This window comes from Cinclus cinclus, chromosome 2 (assembly GCF_963662255.1).
Source record: "Cinclus cinclus chromosome 2, bCinCin1.1, whole genome shotgun sequence".
Taxonomy (NCBI): Eukaryota; Metazoa; Chordata; class Aves; order Passeriformes; family Cinclidae; genus Cinclus; species Cinclus cinclus.
In genome coordinates, this window is record NC_085047.1 from 70,325,689 (window position 1) to 70,342,151 (window position 16,463).

The 16,463-nt window shown below is 35.7% G+C and overlaps 1 protein-coding gene across 5 annotated transcripts in view; it reads right to left on the reverse strand.

Annotated features, from left to right (window-relative positions):
• RBM26 (RNA binding motif protein 26) overlaps positions 1-16,463 on the reverse strand; it is a 51,500-nt gene that overhangs the window by 12,084 nt on the left and 22,953 nt on the right. For 2 of the 5 annotated variants that reach the window (XM_062487793.1, XM_062487792.1), the window contains exons 12-18: positions 15,446-15,610; positions 11,842-11,973; positions 10,634-10,705; positions 7,357-7,485; positions 5,128-5,202; positions 4,311-4,481; positions 491-595 (exon numbers count right to left, since the gene is read on the reverse strand). In XM_062487793.1, the coding sequence (XP_062343777.1) occupies positions 491-595; positions 4,311-4,481; positions 5,128-5,202; positions 7,357-7,485; positions 10,634-10,705; positions 11,842-11,973; positions 15,446-15,610 (849 nt within the window). The remainder of the gene's footprint in view (positions 1-490; positions 596-4,310; positions 4,482-5,127; positions 5,203-7,356; positions 7,486-10,633; positions 10,706-11,841; positions 11,974-15,445; positions 15,611-16,463) is intronic. The other 3 variants (XM_062487794.1, XM_062487796.1, XM_062487795.1) reach the window with 3 other exon arrangements.

Consider the following 16,463-nt stretch of genomic DNA (forward strand, 5'->3'; position numbering starts at 1 on the left):
TTCTTGGAACACTGTATCTGCTTTTGTTAAGTTCTCCTCTTGAAATCAACACTGTAATATTAGTACTTTTGACATCTCAGGCTTTTTGATTAATGTCATTAAAAGGACGCTAACACTTAAAAACAAAAAGACTAGGCAGTGTTTCTTAACTTTTCTGTGTCAAACACAAAACTACCTTCAGGCAACAGTTTAGAAACATTCCACATGGTCAAGAAAGCACTAATACCACAAATCTATAAAGCATCATGCCATCTAAAGTTACAGAATTTAAAGAGATTAGCAACTGCAATTAAAGACAATACTATTTCTGAATTCCACGGCAGTAGAGAAGGTGTTTTTCTAAATTATTGCTGATAAATGTCTCCATCTACATATAACTTAATACTGCACTCTGGATAAAATTAGTTCATTATACAATCCACATACTAATAAACATATAGGAAAATATTTGATTAAAAGTTGATTGCTACTAAACAAGACACAAACATACTTCCAGCTGCAGTTCTGTATATTTTCGTCTTAATTCGGTAACTTCTTCCCCAGCTTGCATCTTCTTGTATAAATCTAGTTCAGTATCTAGTAACTCCTTCTGCATCTAAGAAATTGTTATGGTAAATCATTAGTTCCACAGTTCACATTCTCTACTAAGAAAACAATTGCTCAATAAAAGGCTGTAACTTTGCAGTTATAGGACATATTACACTGGGTTTCCACCTTCAAAAACAAAGCAAGCAGAAGCTTAGGAGCCTTTGTGGCAAAGTAAATCTTTCATTTGAGCTTTGTGATGTCAAACCTTTTGGACTACCAAGCAAAGCCAAACCTAATGAATTTTTTTCTAAAGATACATACAACAAAAATTCAAGATTATACGGTTATGGTGATAAGATGAACCAAACAAAAAAAAAAAAAAAGGCAGCGCAGCTATGAATGAATACAAAATCTGTGATCAATACTGAGAAAAGGCATCTAAGTTTATTAGAATGTCATAATGCAAAATCACTGTAGTTTTGTTCAGACCACAGTGAAAAATATCAGGAAGTAATAAGACCTTTCCTAACAGAAGACTAGTCTCTGATGCACTCAAGTTACCTACCAGGACACAGTACCTTAAAAAAATTATTAAAGTTCAGAAAACGCATATTAAACAGAAAGGTATCTCTGAACCTCAGTTAGGACATGCTCACTGCAACCACTGAGGTGTAGGGAAAGGTTTAGGTGACCATGAAAACTTAATTTGATGCCCCGATCAAAAGTGAAACTTCACTGTCTTCTTTTTTCACATGGAAAGAAGAAGGATCCAAACATTTCAGTGACATCACAAACGAAGGCTAACTATAAAAAAAGCTATAAAAGATTGTGAAACAGTTTACGCTTACATGTGTTGATTCAAAACAACAGCATGAAATGTTTGCAAAGGCTGGATGTCAAGAGATTAATGTTTGGCACTTGTGACAGTTGGAAACCAAGTATTACTACTGATAAAGAAAGGTGATTTTTTTTTTCCCCCCCCAGAATCCTTAAAAGGAAAAACAAAATGGATTATTCCACTGGCAACTTCTACCTCAAGTTTATTCAGCCCCATTTTCTGATTATCTACTGCAACCAGATGAAAAAAATCCATTATCTCCTATATAATGATTTTCCAAACTTTTGAAATTGGAACCAGTGTTTCTCTCAAATCCCACTGTGTTGAAATACATCAATGACGTGGCAAAGAAGAGTTTCTGAAGTTTAATGATGACTAGCAGTTAGCACTCACAGAGCAGCCAGTGACACTAGTGTAATGAAGACTCTTGAGGTTTATTAACAGTGGTCTTAATTAAGATTTCTCTGTTACAGAGCTATGCCAAGTCTGAAGAAGAAAATACCTCCTTCAGGACAATCCAAGAGGCAGCAAAGGTTTCTCACTTAAGGGGGATGAGCCTTCTGTAATCTGAATGAACTTGAAGAAGCAAAAATAGGTAAAGATGATGGCACAGTCATGTGGGCCTCATCTTCCATATCTTCAGGGTCTTCTTCAGAGCTGTCCAGCTCTTAAACACTTAAAAAATGCAAGAGAACCAAGATCAAAGTCTTTCAGAAAAGTGTCAAAGCTGGAAATTTCAACCAAAGGCTCTGTAAAATCCTCACTTCTACAGAAGTCAGATGAAGCTAATAATTTTTGTTGTTTCAAATGTTAACAAAACTGCACAGATATAATGGATACTTTGTCCACTATGAAGTGGGTTTACTTAAAATCTTTCTTCATTTTCCATATTACAAAGGAAATGGAAAAGCAGCTCAAAAACTTCATTAAAACTTCAACATTAGTATATTGCCTCATTTTTTCATAGTATAAACAACTATCTGAAAAGGAAGTGGTGGACCAGGTTACCAAGCAAAGGGTGATGTGGGCAGAAGAGATGTCCAGATAAATAAAACTGGGTTGAAGAACCATCTCAAACATAAACTTATCAATCATACAAATGAGGGAGGGCCTAACCAACAGCATCACAGGGACAAGATGATCTTTCTCTGGGAAATCAGTGCCTTCCCTAAAGAGCCTATACACTAAAACAAAAAACTTGTGAAACAGAGAAGGCACTGGATGCCTGTGTGCAGTTAACAGGGCTGAGTCAGGAAGGCAAGGAGTAGGAGTTGCTCTTCATTAGAAAGTGCACTGTGAACACACAGAGCTCTGCCTGGGGACAGATAATGAGCCATGTGAAAGTTCGAGTGAGGACCAATGGCAGGCCTATGCAGGTGATACTGCAGTGTGTGTGTGTACTACACACTATGAAGTCATGTAAAAGTAGATGAGGCGTTCTTCAGACAGCTGGAAAAAGCCTCCCATTTGAATACTATGGGTCTGGTTAATTGCTGGAAAGGCAGGATGATTTCCAAAAATTGCATCCTCCAAGTTCCAGAAGATGCAGGAAACAAAGCTGGCATGATGCTTGCCTGGATGAACATGATGATTCTGGAAAAACTTATAATAAAACCCAAAGTGTACAGGAGGTGGAGCACAAAAGGAATACAGTGAAATTGTCTTGAGCATGCAGGTACTGGTTTGGGAAGCTGAATTGCACCAAGAGCTTTGAATCTGGCAAGGGGGTAAGAAACAAGAAGGGCTTCAATACATCAATCAGCAGCAAGAGGAACACTATGCTTTGAAAAATGTGGTCTGACTGCTGGACATTGAAGAGGATTTGACAACAAAGGACAGGAAAACAGTGGAAGTACTCAATACTTCCTACTCCTCAGTCCGTACTGGAAAGTCTTGCTTTCATCATCCCACATCCTGGGACTAGAAAAGCCTGAAGCAAGAATCATAGACTCATCAGGGTTGGAAGAAATCTCCAAGATCAAGTCCAACCAACAACCCAGCACTACTATTGTAACCCCTAAACCACATCACCCAGCACCTGATGCAGACACCTGAAGCACCTTAAACACCACAGGGATGGTGACTCCAACACCTCTATCAGCAGCCACTTCTACTGTCTGACCACTCTAGCTATCTATGCCTATTTTCAGCATAAATAAATGCTTCAACCTTTTCCTGAGACACTATATAACCAGCTATAGTTGAGTACATAGATGTAATTTCAGTATTTCTTTCTGGTATTTCTTGTCAAGGCTGTGATGTATTTAGGAACAAATACTTCCATAAAAAGCAGAACACTGCATTTTAAAAAGGCAATATAATTGCATCTTTAGGCAGCTGGGAAACTGGTAACAGCCATGTATCAACAAGAATGGTAGCAACAGGAAAAAGCACTTCTTACGGGTAAAATCCAAATATGGACACCTAGATCAAAGGAAAACCGACCAGTATCATCTTCAATCTTAAAATGTTAATATACTGACACACTTCTGTGACACAAAAAGTCACAGGAAATTACATACCAGTACAGTTTGTTTTCTGTATTAAGCCTGATTAGAAGATATTTGTGCAGCCTAACTATAATCTTTTCCCATAAAAAGTACTATTTTAATAATTTCTATTAAAAATTTAAGAAAATAATAGACTATACACAAAGCATTGGACAAAGTAAAAGAAAGGATCATAAGACTTTTGATTCGGTTTTTTTGATCTTCTAGATGATGCAGTATCTGTGTAACAGCAGATACAGCTTCTAGACAATAGCATGGTTTTAAAATTAACCATGTTGCTTTGATAAGAAGGCAAAAAGAATCTCACTTTAAAGAGGACTTAAAAACTAAGCCAGTTAGGGTTTTAAATACTGCTGATGGGACTACTTATTTTTACTCTCCTGAATCACACATTCAAATTAATTTATTTAAAAAGTTGATCAAAACTTGAGTACCTGAGTTTTAGTTTTCATGCTTTTTAAAGGAGTCCCTCCTCCTGGTGATACACCTTTTAATTCATCCTTTAACTTGGTAATGCTATTCGTCAAAATTTCCAGTGTCTTCATGATTTCTGCTTTGTCTTCTGACTTCATGGCTTTATTCTTCTCCAGCTTTGAAATCAGCATCTGTCCAGTTCAGAAAAGAAAAAAGTCTTTTTACTCAGCAACTACTACTATAGATCTGTTTTTCAGTGGTCATTATAACTAATGGAAAAAACAAATACTGCATTCATTTTGCTGTGACCTACAAAACAACACACAGGACTTCTAACACATTGTATTAAATTAAAATCTTGGTCCAAATCTCTTCATTTCCTCATGAACATCTACTATTTCCAAGTAATTCAGACAGATTTACTTAACACACTTGAATTATTTCAAAATTTTATTCAACTTAAATGACATTTTGGCTTTTTTCCTCTGCCTAAGCCTAAGTGCAGTAATGCATAATTGTCCACATCATTCTCCCATGCTCTTGTCAAACAGAATTGAGGCTTTCCCTTCTCCCCGTCATATGCATGTTGCTCCCAAATTAGAAAATATCACTTAAAATTGGACATAAGTTGCATAAGCTTGTAATGCTTTTTTAAAGTGAACTAACAGGACAACTTAGATTAAAACTATAAACTCAAAATAGTATCATAATGCCATTCTAAGAGAATGCTTATTTTATAGGCCATTTTTTGTTAATTCTTAATAGTTCTGAAATATTTTACACTGAACTGAAATTTTGTAACTGAAATGATGACTATTTTTAATGCCAATATTTTACCTTCTGTGTTTCAATGTGCTTCTCCAAGATTTCTTGCTTCTTTTTCCTCACATCTTGTTGAAGTCGTAATGCTTCCTAGAAGCATAAGATTACAGAAAGTTTCTAGACTTTGAAGCATAATGCCAGAATAATATACTACACCTGCCAACTACACAGTAGTAACTTACAATAACAGAGAAAAAATTAGCAACAGGAAATGCAGAGCACTGACACTTCCAGCTATGTTTTGGAATACAGTTCATCACCAAATTAAACAAAGATCTATTTACATTTTTTACCTAGATCTGTGCTGGGAAGACTTCATTACAACTCACATATAAAGTAACACCTTACATAACTCTACTGAAAGCTGAGAGGCAACACATTACACTACCTCAAGAGGTATAGCATGCAAGTGTTTAAATGGGTGAGTACAGTTATCTGGAAAGCAACCATAAATCAAGTCCATCAATTAAAACAGTCTCCAGAAATGTTACAAGTTAAAAAGAAAATACATTCTATTTTCTAAACTGGAAGTGTCACCCAAAGAAGAGCACCTCTTTTGTGTCTGAGCCCTCTAACTGGGAAGTGACAAGTACAGCTACTCCATCTGCCAACAACAGAACTTGACCAGGCAATGGGCAAACTGAAATGAACTGAAACTTATCAGTAAGTGACAATATTGCACTCCGAATGAGAAGCTGGAGGAGATGTAGGTGTGCTCAGCACCTACCAATGGTGCTTGTAAGAAAGCTGTTGCTTCTTGTTCTCAAATACAGAATACAGAAGTCTTAGACAGCAGAAAACCCTTAAGAGCTTTGATATCAACATATTTAATGGAATAGCAGAGGAGAGGCAGAAGATGATCAGCTGGGATCAACTGCAAGTGGAATATCTTACACAAGACTGTAAATGCACAACAGCCATAGAAAAAGAAACAGTACTCAGTTTCTGTAATTCCTCCCAAATATTGACAAATTCTGCTGCACGAAATGTTAGTTTTTCAATACAGTGTGCAATCATTTTTCTGAAGGAAAAGGGAAGGTAAGATAAGGGGATGAATGTGAAAAAAAAAAGCTAGGGAAACAGGAGGAAAAGAAGGGAGTCAGTCCCACAAAATCATGTTTTTTCCACAAGTACTAGTATATTGTTACAGAAATGTCTGAAGGCAGGAAAGGAGCACAAGATCACATTAATAAAGAGCCAATTGTTTCGCCAAAACTTCAGTGTCCTCTCAAAAAAAACCTCTACAGCTGTTATGAAGAGTCAGTGACATTATTACAAGTTTTTTGCCATTTTAGAGGTATTTGGCATCTTAACTTGAAAAGTAAAGGCTCTAATTCTGAAAACATGTGTTAAGGGACAAACATGAAATGAAATTTCAAAATCAGAACTGCTTTCTTTAAATTCTGGACCAATGGCAAAACTCTCAAGCAGCTACAAACTGCCAGTTCAAATTACATTAGACATAAATTTCAGAAATTTAGCAGTATTTGACCAAAATCCTTGTTTAACAATTATACTGATTTCAACACTTATGTTTGGACGTAACTTGCATTCAGAATTTGTGGTTAAAAAACTGTAAGGTACACAATGTCCTGTATTTAGTTTCTCTAAATTGTAAGAATAAACCTGAAGAAGGAGCTTTGCTGTACTCTTGAAAATTCTAAGCAAGCTAAACTGTAACTGAGTGACCTATTAAGACCAAATACATTTTTGTTGCATTTCCTTTCTAATATAAGTAAAAAAAGAGAAAGCCTAGCACTATGTAAAAAATGAAAGTGGGTGCAGAAGAACTACAGCTTGGAAACAACAAAATCCAGAGTCATAAAATTCTTAGTAGTCTCAAAGAAAATTTTGGTCACATGTACAAAATACACTGAGAATAGAGGCCAGTTCCAGAATAGTTTAAGAGAGAAGAACAGTGACTATACTATACTCCCTTTCACTCACAACAGACAATTCATACCTCAATGTGTAGATTCTGATTCCAGGAAAAATTGTTTCACATTTTGAATTTCTACAGTTTTAAACCTGCTTACACTGCCTGAACATACACTGAAAAATAACAAAACAATGCTGAATTTTCTGGTAATATATGGGGGAGGGAGGGGGGGAAATAAAACATTATTGTGAATTTAATCTTGCAACAAGTTTCATCTATGTTGAGATGAATTTACATAGTGCTCTATGTCTAGGTCACAAGTTCCCAACCTAGGTCCATCTTAAAAAGAAGCATATTTAATTTACCTGTTTTTTCTTCTGTGCTTCATTAGAGTCTAGCACGGAAGTGGAAACAACAGGCAAAGATTTCTGTGCTGCCTTCAAAGCAGCAGGGTTGTACACAGTTTTTGTCAAGCCAGTAGAAGTAGATAAAACCTATAGGAGGAAATCATTTTATTTTTTTGCCAGTGAATTTCAATCTTTTAAAAAACCCGCATGAGTGCTAAAAAATATATAAGTGTCTTTTCTTTTGTCTGCTTTGATGATATGGAGTATAAAAATTTGGTGTAGCAAAACTATATTTTGAGTTGTTGAAGCTAAACAGTTTCTGAAGAGGCAGCACCACATCAGATATGTAAGCTATCAACATCAGCTTATAAATTATCTCCACTGAGAATTCATATGTACTTCCAAGTTTCAAATACATAAATATTTACGTATTTGAGCATAACTGAGGAAACAGAAAATGGAGATTTTTGCAAGAGTAACTGCTGTTTTTGCATTTTGAAGTCTAAAATACAGTATTTCATGGCTGTATGAATTTTCCAAGCAAAAAGTTCAACATAATTTTAGAGACTAAGGTCCAACATAGAGACAACACTTTCTTTTCATACGCAGTTGGTGCAAAGCAGAATTTGCACAATCAGGAAGAAGTAACTCAAATACAAGGAAGTCTTCAACATTATACAGCAAGGGAGGAGAGTCCTATGTATCTCTGTTCTCTTTCCTACATTTGTAATGAGGTATGAAATTTCTCCATGGCTTACTAAGAACACTGATGACTGCTTTACTATCTCTCTAAAACACACTATGCACATCTCCACAATACCTGAAGATTTGAACTGTTCTGTTTTCTTAGCATGCTCCTTAAGAGTTTTTTGGGCATGCTAACACTGAAAAATCCACACGTAAGTCCTAGAGATAATATAAGCATGATCTTGTCCACCTTGTTAGCAAACAGAAGAAATTATGCAATTGGTATGACTTCCAGGTGTTTAAGAATACTTTCTATGTGGAAAATTAAAAGATGCATGCAGATTCTACTGGTCACCATGCACTCCATAAAAGAGACAAAATGCCCACCAACAAGAAGAAAAAAAAGACAAGGAACAGAAAGACTGAAAAGACCAAGAGATTAGAAGAATTTACAACAGGAGCAGTTCATATAAACCCTTTGCACTTCAGTGTGATATTTATACTATTGCTTCCCACAGTAAAGTGTTTTCAAGAGTATACAGAGCATAGAAAACAACAGCAAAAAGAAATCAACAAATGTTATGGGGTATTATAGAGAAGGTGGTACAAAATGCTCTAAGCAGACCATTACAAAGATGAAAGATTTTTTCTCAATCTATTAAAAAACATTAAAGTATGCATATCCCAGTCATACAGTTTCTATTACACAGTAGATTTAGGACAGGCTACAAGACAAACAAACAGAGGATCAAGCAAAGACAAAAATATTGGCACATTCCTTTCACCCTGAACTGTCTTCAGAGCAGAGTGAACCACACGTCCTCATCTCTTTTATGTAGGAGATGTAAGGAGAGATGCCACAACACCAACACAGGCAAGTCAAAAGCAACACTAAGGTCTTCTAAATCGCTTAATACTATTCAAGGGAAGGAATAGTGTGAATAGCATGAATCTCTTCACCAGTGTACAAATTTTAAGTCCCTATACAGATCTTACGAAGTCTCACAATTACTTTACAGATCTTACGAAGTCTCACAATTACTTTTTTATCACCTTTTCCTCCTGCTCTTTGGGAAGAATAGCTACCTCCTTTCTCATTGCAAAGTTCTTATCAAACCATGCAATCCATCAGGCATAAGAAACCATCTAGGATACGACACCTCTGTTTTTTGATGGATGTCAATAATTTTATTTCTAACAGTTATAGAATACAATGACTGCAAACTAAGCAAGGTATTTCCTTGTAAAGAGGCAGTAGTAGGTAAAAATAAGTCAAATCAAGTTTCAGAACACTACAAAAATGTCAAAGGAAACTGCTGTTTCACAACAAATCCAGGCCAGCTACTCAGCAAAATCACACCTGTAGTATAAGACAACAGAAGAGAAAAACATTCTAACATAAAATTTATTCTTTGTAGAAAAGTGCTCCAGGACAACTCAACTCTTACACAATGAGGAGAAAAAAATATTTCCATTCAAGATGCAAGCTGAAGCAGACTTCCTATTTCTAAAGTAAGCATGTACTACATGTGCAAAATGTAGCTCAGGAACACACAGCAAGGTATTTATCTGCAACTAATTTAGAGTACCAAGAATGAAACTGATCAAACTAACAACAAAATACAGGTAAGAAGCCTTGGTCAATGCATGTAGGCAGACTGCTCAGCTTGAAATGAATCAAAGACACATTCTTTAATATTACAACTAATATCAACTTCAAGTATTGTTACCTTTCTATGCTAAGTATCTCTGGAGTGAATTTGACCTGTTAGATGCCACTTAATCCACCAACTGCCCTACTGAAAAGGGGTGGGAGGGGATGCGTGTGGGGAAATACAATGTATGCTTCATTTATTTCAGGTCCAGCTAACTCCCAATAGAAAAGATATATACCTAGACAGAGGAACCCATTATGGGGTGAAACCTGCTGTCTTTCTACTACAAGTTTTCTCAAATGATTGTTAAAAACACTGGGGGAAGCCTGTCTCTTGAAGTGCTAAATAGATCTGGAAACACGCATTACAAACTTTGCTACTATAGTAAATACATGAACCACTTTGTATTATGCAAACTGGAACCACTGGCCAAAATACATAGCTCATAACCACAATTCATATGCACCTTTCCCACCTTACCTCTCTTTGTCCTTTCTATACTGATTAATTTCCACCTTTATCTTTTCACAAGTACTGCAAATTGTAAAACCAAATAAAACGGTAAATGTTTACAGCATCACTTTTTAAGGGGCACAGAAGTCCCAGAAACATTTTTATAGAACTGCTTACTATAATGTCATATGCAATGACAACATTTATTTTTAAAAGTTATTTGCATGTATGTCTACACGACTCAGGATTATGGAACATATCAAGTTCTTTTTATGACTGAATAAAAGGAACCCGACAGATTAAACAAAATCGAGAAAATAGCAGCTTTTGTCCTTATAATCATTTAGACATCTGCTGAGTTTTTATTTTACTTCCTAAAACTAATCCTTCACAAATTATTTTATTTGCAGTTATGAAATAATATTGACTCAAGGGGTTTCATAAAAAAATTAATTCTACTGAAAATAAACATGAGAGAAGAATATGAGATATTTTCTTACCTTTTCAGTTGTTGGAGTAACTGGTTTTGACACAAAACCCAGTCTATCCTTGACAGATAATTTAGTCACATTCTAGGAAAATAAAGCAAAATTATTGTTCAAATGTACACCACAGGCATTAGCAAGTTAGAAAAAAAATAATAAAACCACAGACTTAAACAACAATAAAAGAAAAATATTCAAAGCTGATAAAATTAATTTTAGATACTTGATTTTGCAGTTAATATATGTCTGTGGAAAAGAAAAGAAAAGAAAAGAAAAGAAAAGAAAAGAAAAGAAAAGAAAAGAAAAGAAAAGAAAAGAAAAGAAAAGAAAAGAAAAGAAAAGAAAAGAAAAGAAAAGAAAAGAAAAGAAAAGAAAAGAAAAGACAACCCTTAACAGTCTGTAACTGGGTAAGACAAATAACAAATATGAAGCCAAATTTGGAACCAAAGATTATTCTACATATTTTTAGGAAGAGCTCCAAGACATGGTAGCTGGCAGAGGAATGATTATCTGCACAGGCCCTTTTAAATACACTACAATTCTTGTGTTCTATAATCTGCTATTTGCAGATCACATGTGCATCAAATGCAGAAAACTGTTTGAATTTAAACTATAAATGTGTTCTGATTTGTGCTGGTCTCCAGAAGTAAACCAAAGTGGTGACATAATGCTAGTAATGAAATGTTGCAAATATAATAAAACACTAAAGACTATTTCTAATGCAAGTAAGATTCTGTCATTAGTCACTTTGGTATGGTGGTTACATTCTTCCTTTTATTAGGGGTGACGTACAAATTCTGAAAATCCTTCTGGATACATGGCTTCATTCTCTAATGGTTTTAGGTGTTTAACAGATAAAATATATACACATTGAAAAAAAATTAGCTTTTGGTTCTTTGGCTAGAGACTCACTTTATTTTGAAATCTGACACCAGCAATATAACACAACAATCCTGAAACAGTCTGAAAGCCTTTGAATTCTTCTTTTTAAACTATGCAAAAAAGCTACAATACTAAAAAATTAAGTACCATGCTCAGGTAAAAAAGCCAAATATCAGTGCACTGAGGAAAATGTTAATAGGAAAACATCACTAACAACACAAGCAGATGCACTTTGAAGTAGTAAATGTGTACTTGCACTACAGAAGTATCGGGTACATTCATACACTAAGGAACCTATTTCAGAAAGAACAGACAAAAGAATTGCTCACTACAATACCAACCTGAGCAACTTCTGTGTTGGCACCCTGTGCTTCTGCAGGTTCAATAGTACTCGCAGGCACTGGGCCAAGCCGCTCCTTCACCGACTGCTTCACTACAGGCAAAGTGGGCTGCTGTACTAAGGGCTGGATCACCTGCAACACCGCCCCAGTCCCCAAAAGGCACAGCACAAGATTAACAACAACAGGCTCCTGCACATGTCATTCAGTTAGTGCAAAATGAAATTACAATGGAATTTATGTTTACGCTTCTTCCCTTCTACCATTCAATGGCTTTTTCACCTGAGCGGATAAACAACCACTTCATGAGATTTATTGTTATACTGAATATCTGTGTAGCACGAGTGGCAATAACATCCGTTTTGCACTTGCAGCTTACAGAAGTGACCAAACAACTATGATTGATTTCTATTCATTACATTTACTCAGCCTAACTTAAATTCCACTTGTTAGAACAAAATAAAACGTAATAAAGAAGTCTTCTGATTCCTCTCACAACTCTTTGACCATAAATCATTTTGTTATTAAAAAAAATACAAAGACTCTCACTTTTTACAGTGATATGTCACTTGTCATCTCCTATGTGTTTAACTTGGGCAAAACAGAAAAGAAAGGGTATAGAAACATGCAGTCATGGGACTGAAGAAAAAGAAAAGAGAGCAGATAATGTTTGAATCTACCATGGATATACCCTGACAGCTAACACCTTTCCATTTTTTTTTTCTTTGACAAAAACATTCAACAGTTAAGACCAAAAAATATGCTTCCAAGCAACCTTATTGTCATATTTACAGCTCTCAGAAGGTCACCTAATCCATTTCTCCACTGTAGGGCAAAGTCAGTTATGCCATTACTGACAGTATCCATCTATCTCATTCTTACAGATTTCCAGTGAAACAGGTCCTGTCACCTCTCTAGATAAAAGTGCTTCAGGTAAGCTTTGGCATTAGAAAATGTTTTCTTAATTTTTAACCTAAATCTCTTTGTGCTGCCTTTTAAGCCCACAACTTCCTGTTTGATATACCTCAGATGTGGAGAGCATATTATTTTCTGCTTCCTGGCAGAAGCCTTTTATTTTATGATTTATTGTAGCTGACACCCACCATCTTTACCCAAGTACTTCCACTGCTCTCGGAAATTCTACAGCAAAAATTTTCCAAAGTAATCCTGCTGATAAAATAGCAATGGCTCAGAAATTATGCTGGATCAAATACTACTGAAGGGACAACTTAGAAGTCAACTGACTTTATACTAAAGAAAATTCAAAATCCTGTCTTTGGTGCCTGACAGACAAAAATCTGGTTGGAAGCAATTAAAAACACAGGTGAAATTAATTAACCCATAATTAACTAACATAACAGTAATCTTGACAAAATACAAAAATTTATAGTATATGAAGATGTATATTTATGGTATATGAAGAAGTATATGTGTCCATACTACTCAAAGATTTGGCACCAAATATTAATTTCAATGAGAAGTAAATATTCATGCTCCTGAAAGACTTATGAACAAAAAATACCTGTTTACTGACTCAACAACTTGTTAGATGTTATATCGTGGGGTAGAAGACAGAAGAACACAGAAGCATTGCACTTAAAATTTTAATTTCCTGTTAGAAAGTTTTCTTGTTACTGTGTGCCTTCTGTTGCTGATAACAGACTTCAAAACGCAGTCTGCTGACATGTGCTGAATGGCTCTTCTCGGTGAGGCAGGAATATTTAACACTGTCCCCAGGACTAAGGGGAATTTATTCTCAAACCAGCAAAGTGAACTTGCTAAAGGTGGTGTTATTGGAAGCTGTTAACACCACTAAAAATTATGGGACTACTAAAAATAACAAATATATAGACTGAATGTTTGTTTGGAAATACAGAGTTAATATTCCAATAATACTCTGAATAGCATAATCAGCAAATAAGCTGACAGCATAGCCCAAGCTGTCCTTCGAGTAAGAGGGAATGTCTGTAGGGATGCAAATGAAGTACTCCATTGCCCTCTTCTGGCTGAGATGAAAATCAAGCTTAGGAAATAAATACCATTTTGAGCAGCACTACTTTAGACAAAGCATTAAAGGATATTGATAAAATTGAAAGGACAATAATAAGGAAGATAGTGAGACAGATGTCATTAAAATCGAATTGTTGAAGATAAAAATCAGGGCGTTTCTTAGAAAGAGAGTAAGGAAACTTAAAATGCTGTACAGCAGGATTGCCATGGAAAACCAGGTCACTGATTCTAAATGATGACATACACCATCAAGAGAAAGTAGGAATTCTCAAAGCAGTAACTGAAAGAATCCTCTAACAAGTCATTCATGTATTATATCAGCATATATGTTTAAGTGATCATTTCTTCTACAGAGCCCGTCTCATATTTTTGAAGCACAGAATGTGCTACTCCACACTGATGGCAAATCAAATAGAACAGGATACACAAACATTTTGAAGGACTTGCTATACCAGCTGCTAGCTGAGAAGACCCTACTCAATAACTCACAGAGCCACAGAGAGCCCAAAGTTCCTCTCCTCCTTGAGTACAGCCACTACTGTACTGCTGACAAATCTGATTTGGCTTGACACAGGTTACAAATCTACCCTTCCCCACAGTAACTGCAGTCTTATTTTTTTATATGTTGCCAATGCTGCTATGAACATGATAACTTCCAAAACGTGTTCCTCTGCAATTCAATTAAAAAAAAAAATGCAGATTAGACCATTTCAGTTGTAAGGGACCTGCAACAATAATCAAGTCCAACTACCTGGTCACTTTAGTGTTGACCAAAAGTTAAAGCACATTGTTAAGGACATTGTCCAAATACCTCTTTAACAGTGACAGGCTTGGGGCCACCAGCCACCTCTCCAGAAAATCTGTTTCATTGTCGGACCACTCCCTCAGTAAAGAAATGATTCATGTCCATCTGGACCTCTTGTGATACACTTCCAATCCATTCCCAGACAATTCTGTCCCTGGATATCATAGAGATCAACTACCTCCCTACTTAAAAACATCCATGATCCTTTCCTAGAAAGTTTGTGTCTCTAATGCAGTTCTTCCACTGTTATTTGCAAGTCCTTAGATCTATGTGTGTGTACGTGTGTGCACACATAGATGCCTCTGTGCAAAACAAATTCTTCTGCTGCTTTGTACCACAATATGCATGCTCAAGAGGAAACGAAATAGAAAAGAGGGAAAACTAGAACCTCTTGGAAGAAAATGGAGATCATCTTACACAAAAAGAAATATAATTCTGCTGCCTTTCTTATGCTCAACAGAAGAAATAAAAAAGCCTATACTAATTAAAACAAAATAGATGTTATTTAGCAGAGAACTGCATCAAATCTTACTTGAGAAGATAACAGAGTGCAATATACTAAAAGTCACTGAAGGGCTTTCTTTAAATACCTTCAGTCATCTTGCTAATCAACTGCTGAATGTTGTATATGAGGTCAAAGAATTTACACCTGAAGACTGACTTTTGGAAATTAATTACATGAAGTAGTCACTATTTCAAAAGGACTTAATTTACTTGATATAAACATTCTCTTAAAAATGTTTTGCAGATTCTATTTTACATAACATGCTAGAACAGACTTAGATCCACTACCTTCGGTGTGGTAGTCTGGATTTGCGGTGCACTGCCTTCTCGATGCCAATAAACTTTAATGAAACGATTATTTAATACTGCTTCTGTACTTGATATAGCTTTCTTTGCTTCCTCATGCGTGGCAAACTGGATAAGGGCACCTTCTGGATCACCTTGATATGCAACCTAAGATTTAAAATAGAGGAACGAAACTTAGCACACAGAGGATTCTCATTTGTGTCTAAATTATCATTAAATCATTAGCTTTTAGACTTAGAAGCTTACAAGGTATACACAGTATGTGTCTTTACATAAATACTTCCCATTCGTGAGCCCATTTGAAAGGCCCAGTGTAAAAATCAATCTTGCACTCATGCTAATAAACTTTAACTATTAACTATAACCATTCAGTTAAAAAAAACTCCAACAAACAAAGTAAAGCAAAACTCCCAGTCAACCAGTATTTCTCTTTCAAACAGCTACTCATCTTTGCAAAGACAAAAGGAAGCATCAGCAAAATAAAGAAAATTACTACAAAAAATGCAGGGGTCAAATAGTAAATGTCCTATCTAGTACCAGAGCTAGAGAGCAAAGCTCATTTTGATTTCTCTCCTTTGAGAACTAACGCATTATTTTGCTTCAAAAGCCAAGACTATACTCTTTGCAAGAAGAGCATAGCTTGCAATGTCCATATACGTATCTGTCTCTCCATACACAACCGTATCTTACTTGTCTTAATGAATAATATTGCCTGCTAGTACACCCATATTCTCAGGCAAACTATAGAAAGGCTTAAGAAATATTTAACAGCAACTAAGAGAGATTTAAAATCCCTCCAGTGTTCAGACAGGCACAGAAGGTGCATTCTGTACTCTATTAAGTACGTACAAAAATATTGTCACACCTCTTCATTCCAGCCCTCAGTGCAAACAAGAAAGGGTTTAGAAAAATGTAAGGTAGCATCTGAAACTTGTTGATAATGAAGCACAGTGAAAGGTCACACAGAGTAGCTTAGAGACTGCGTATGAAATACTGACAT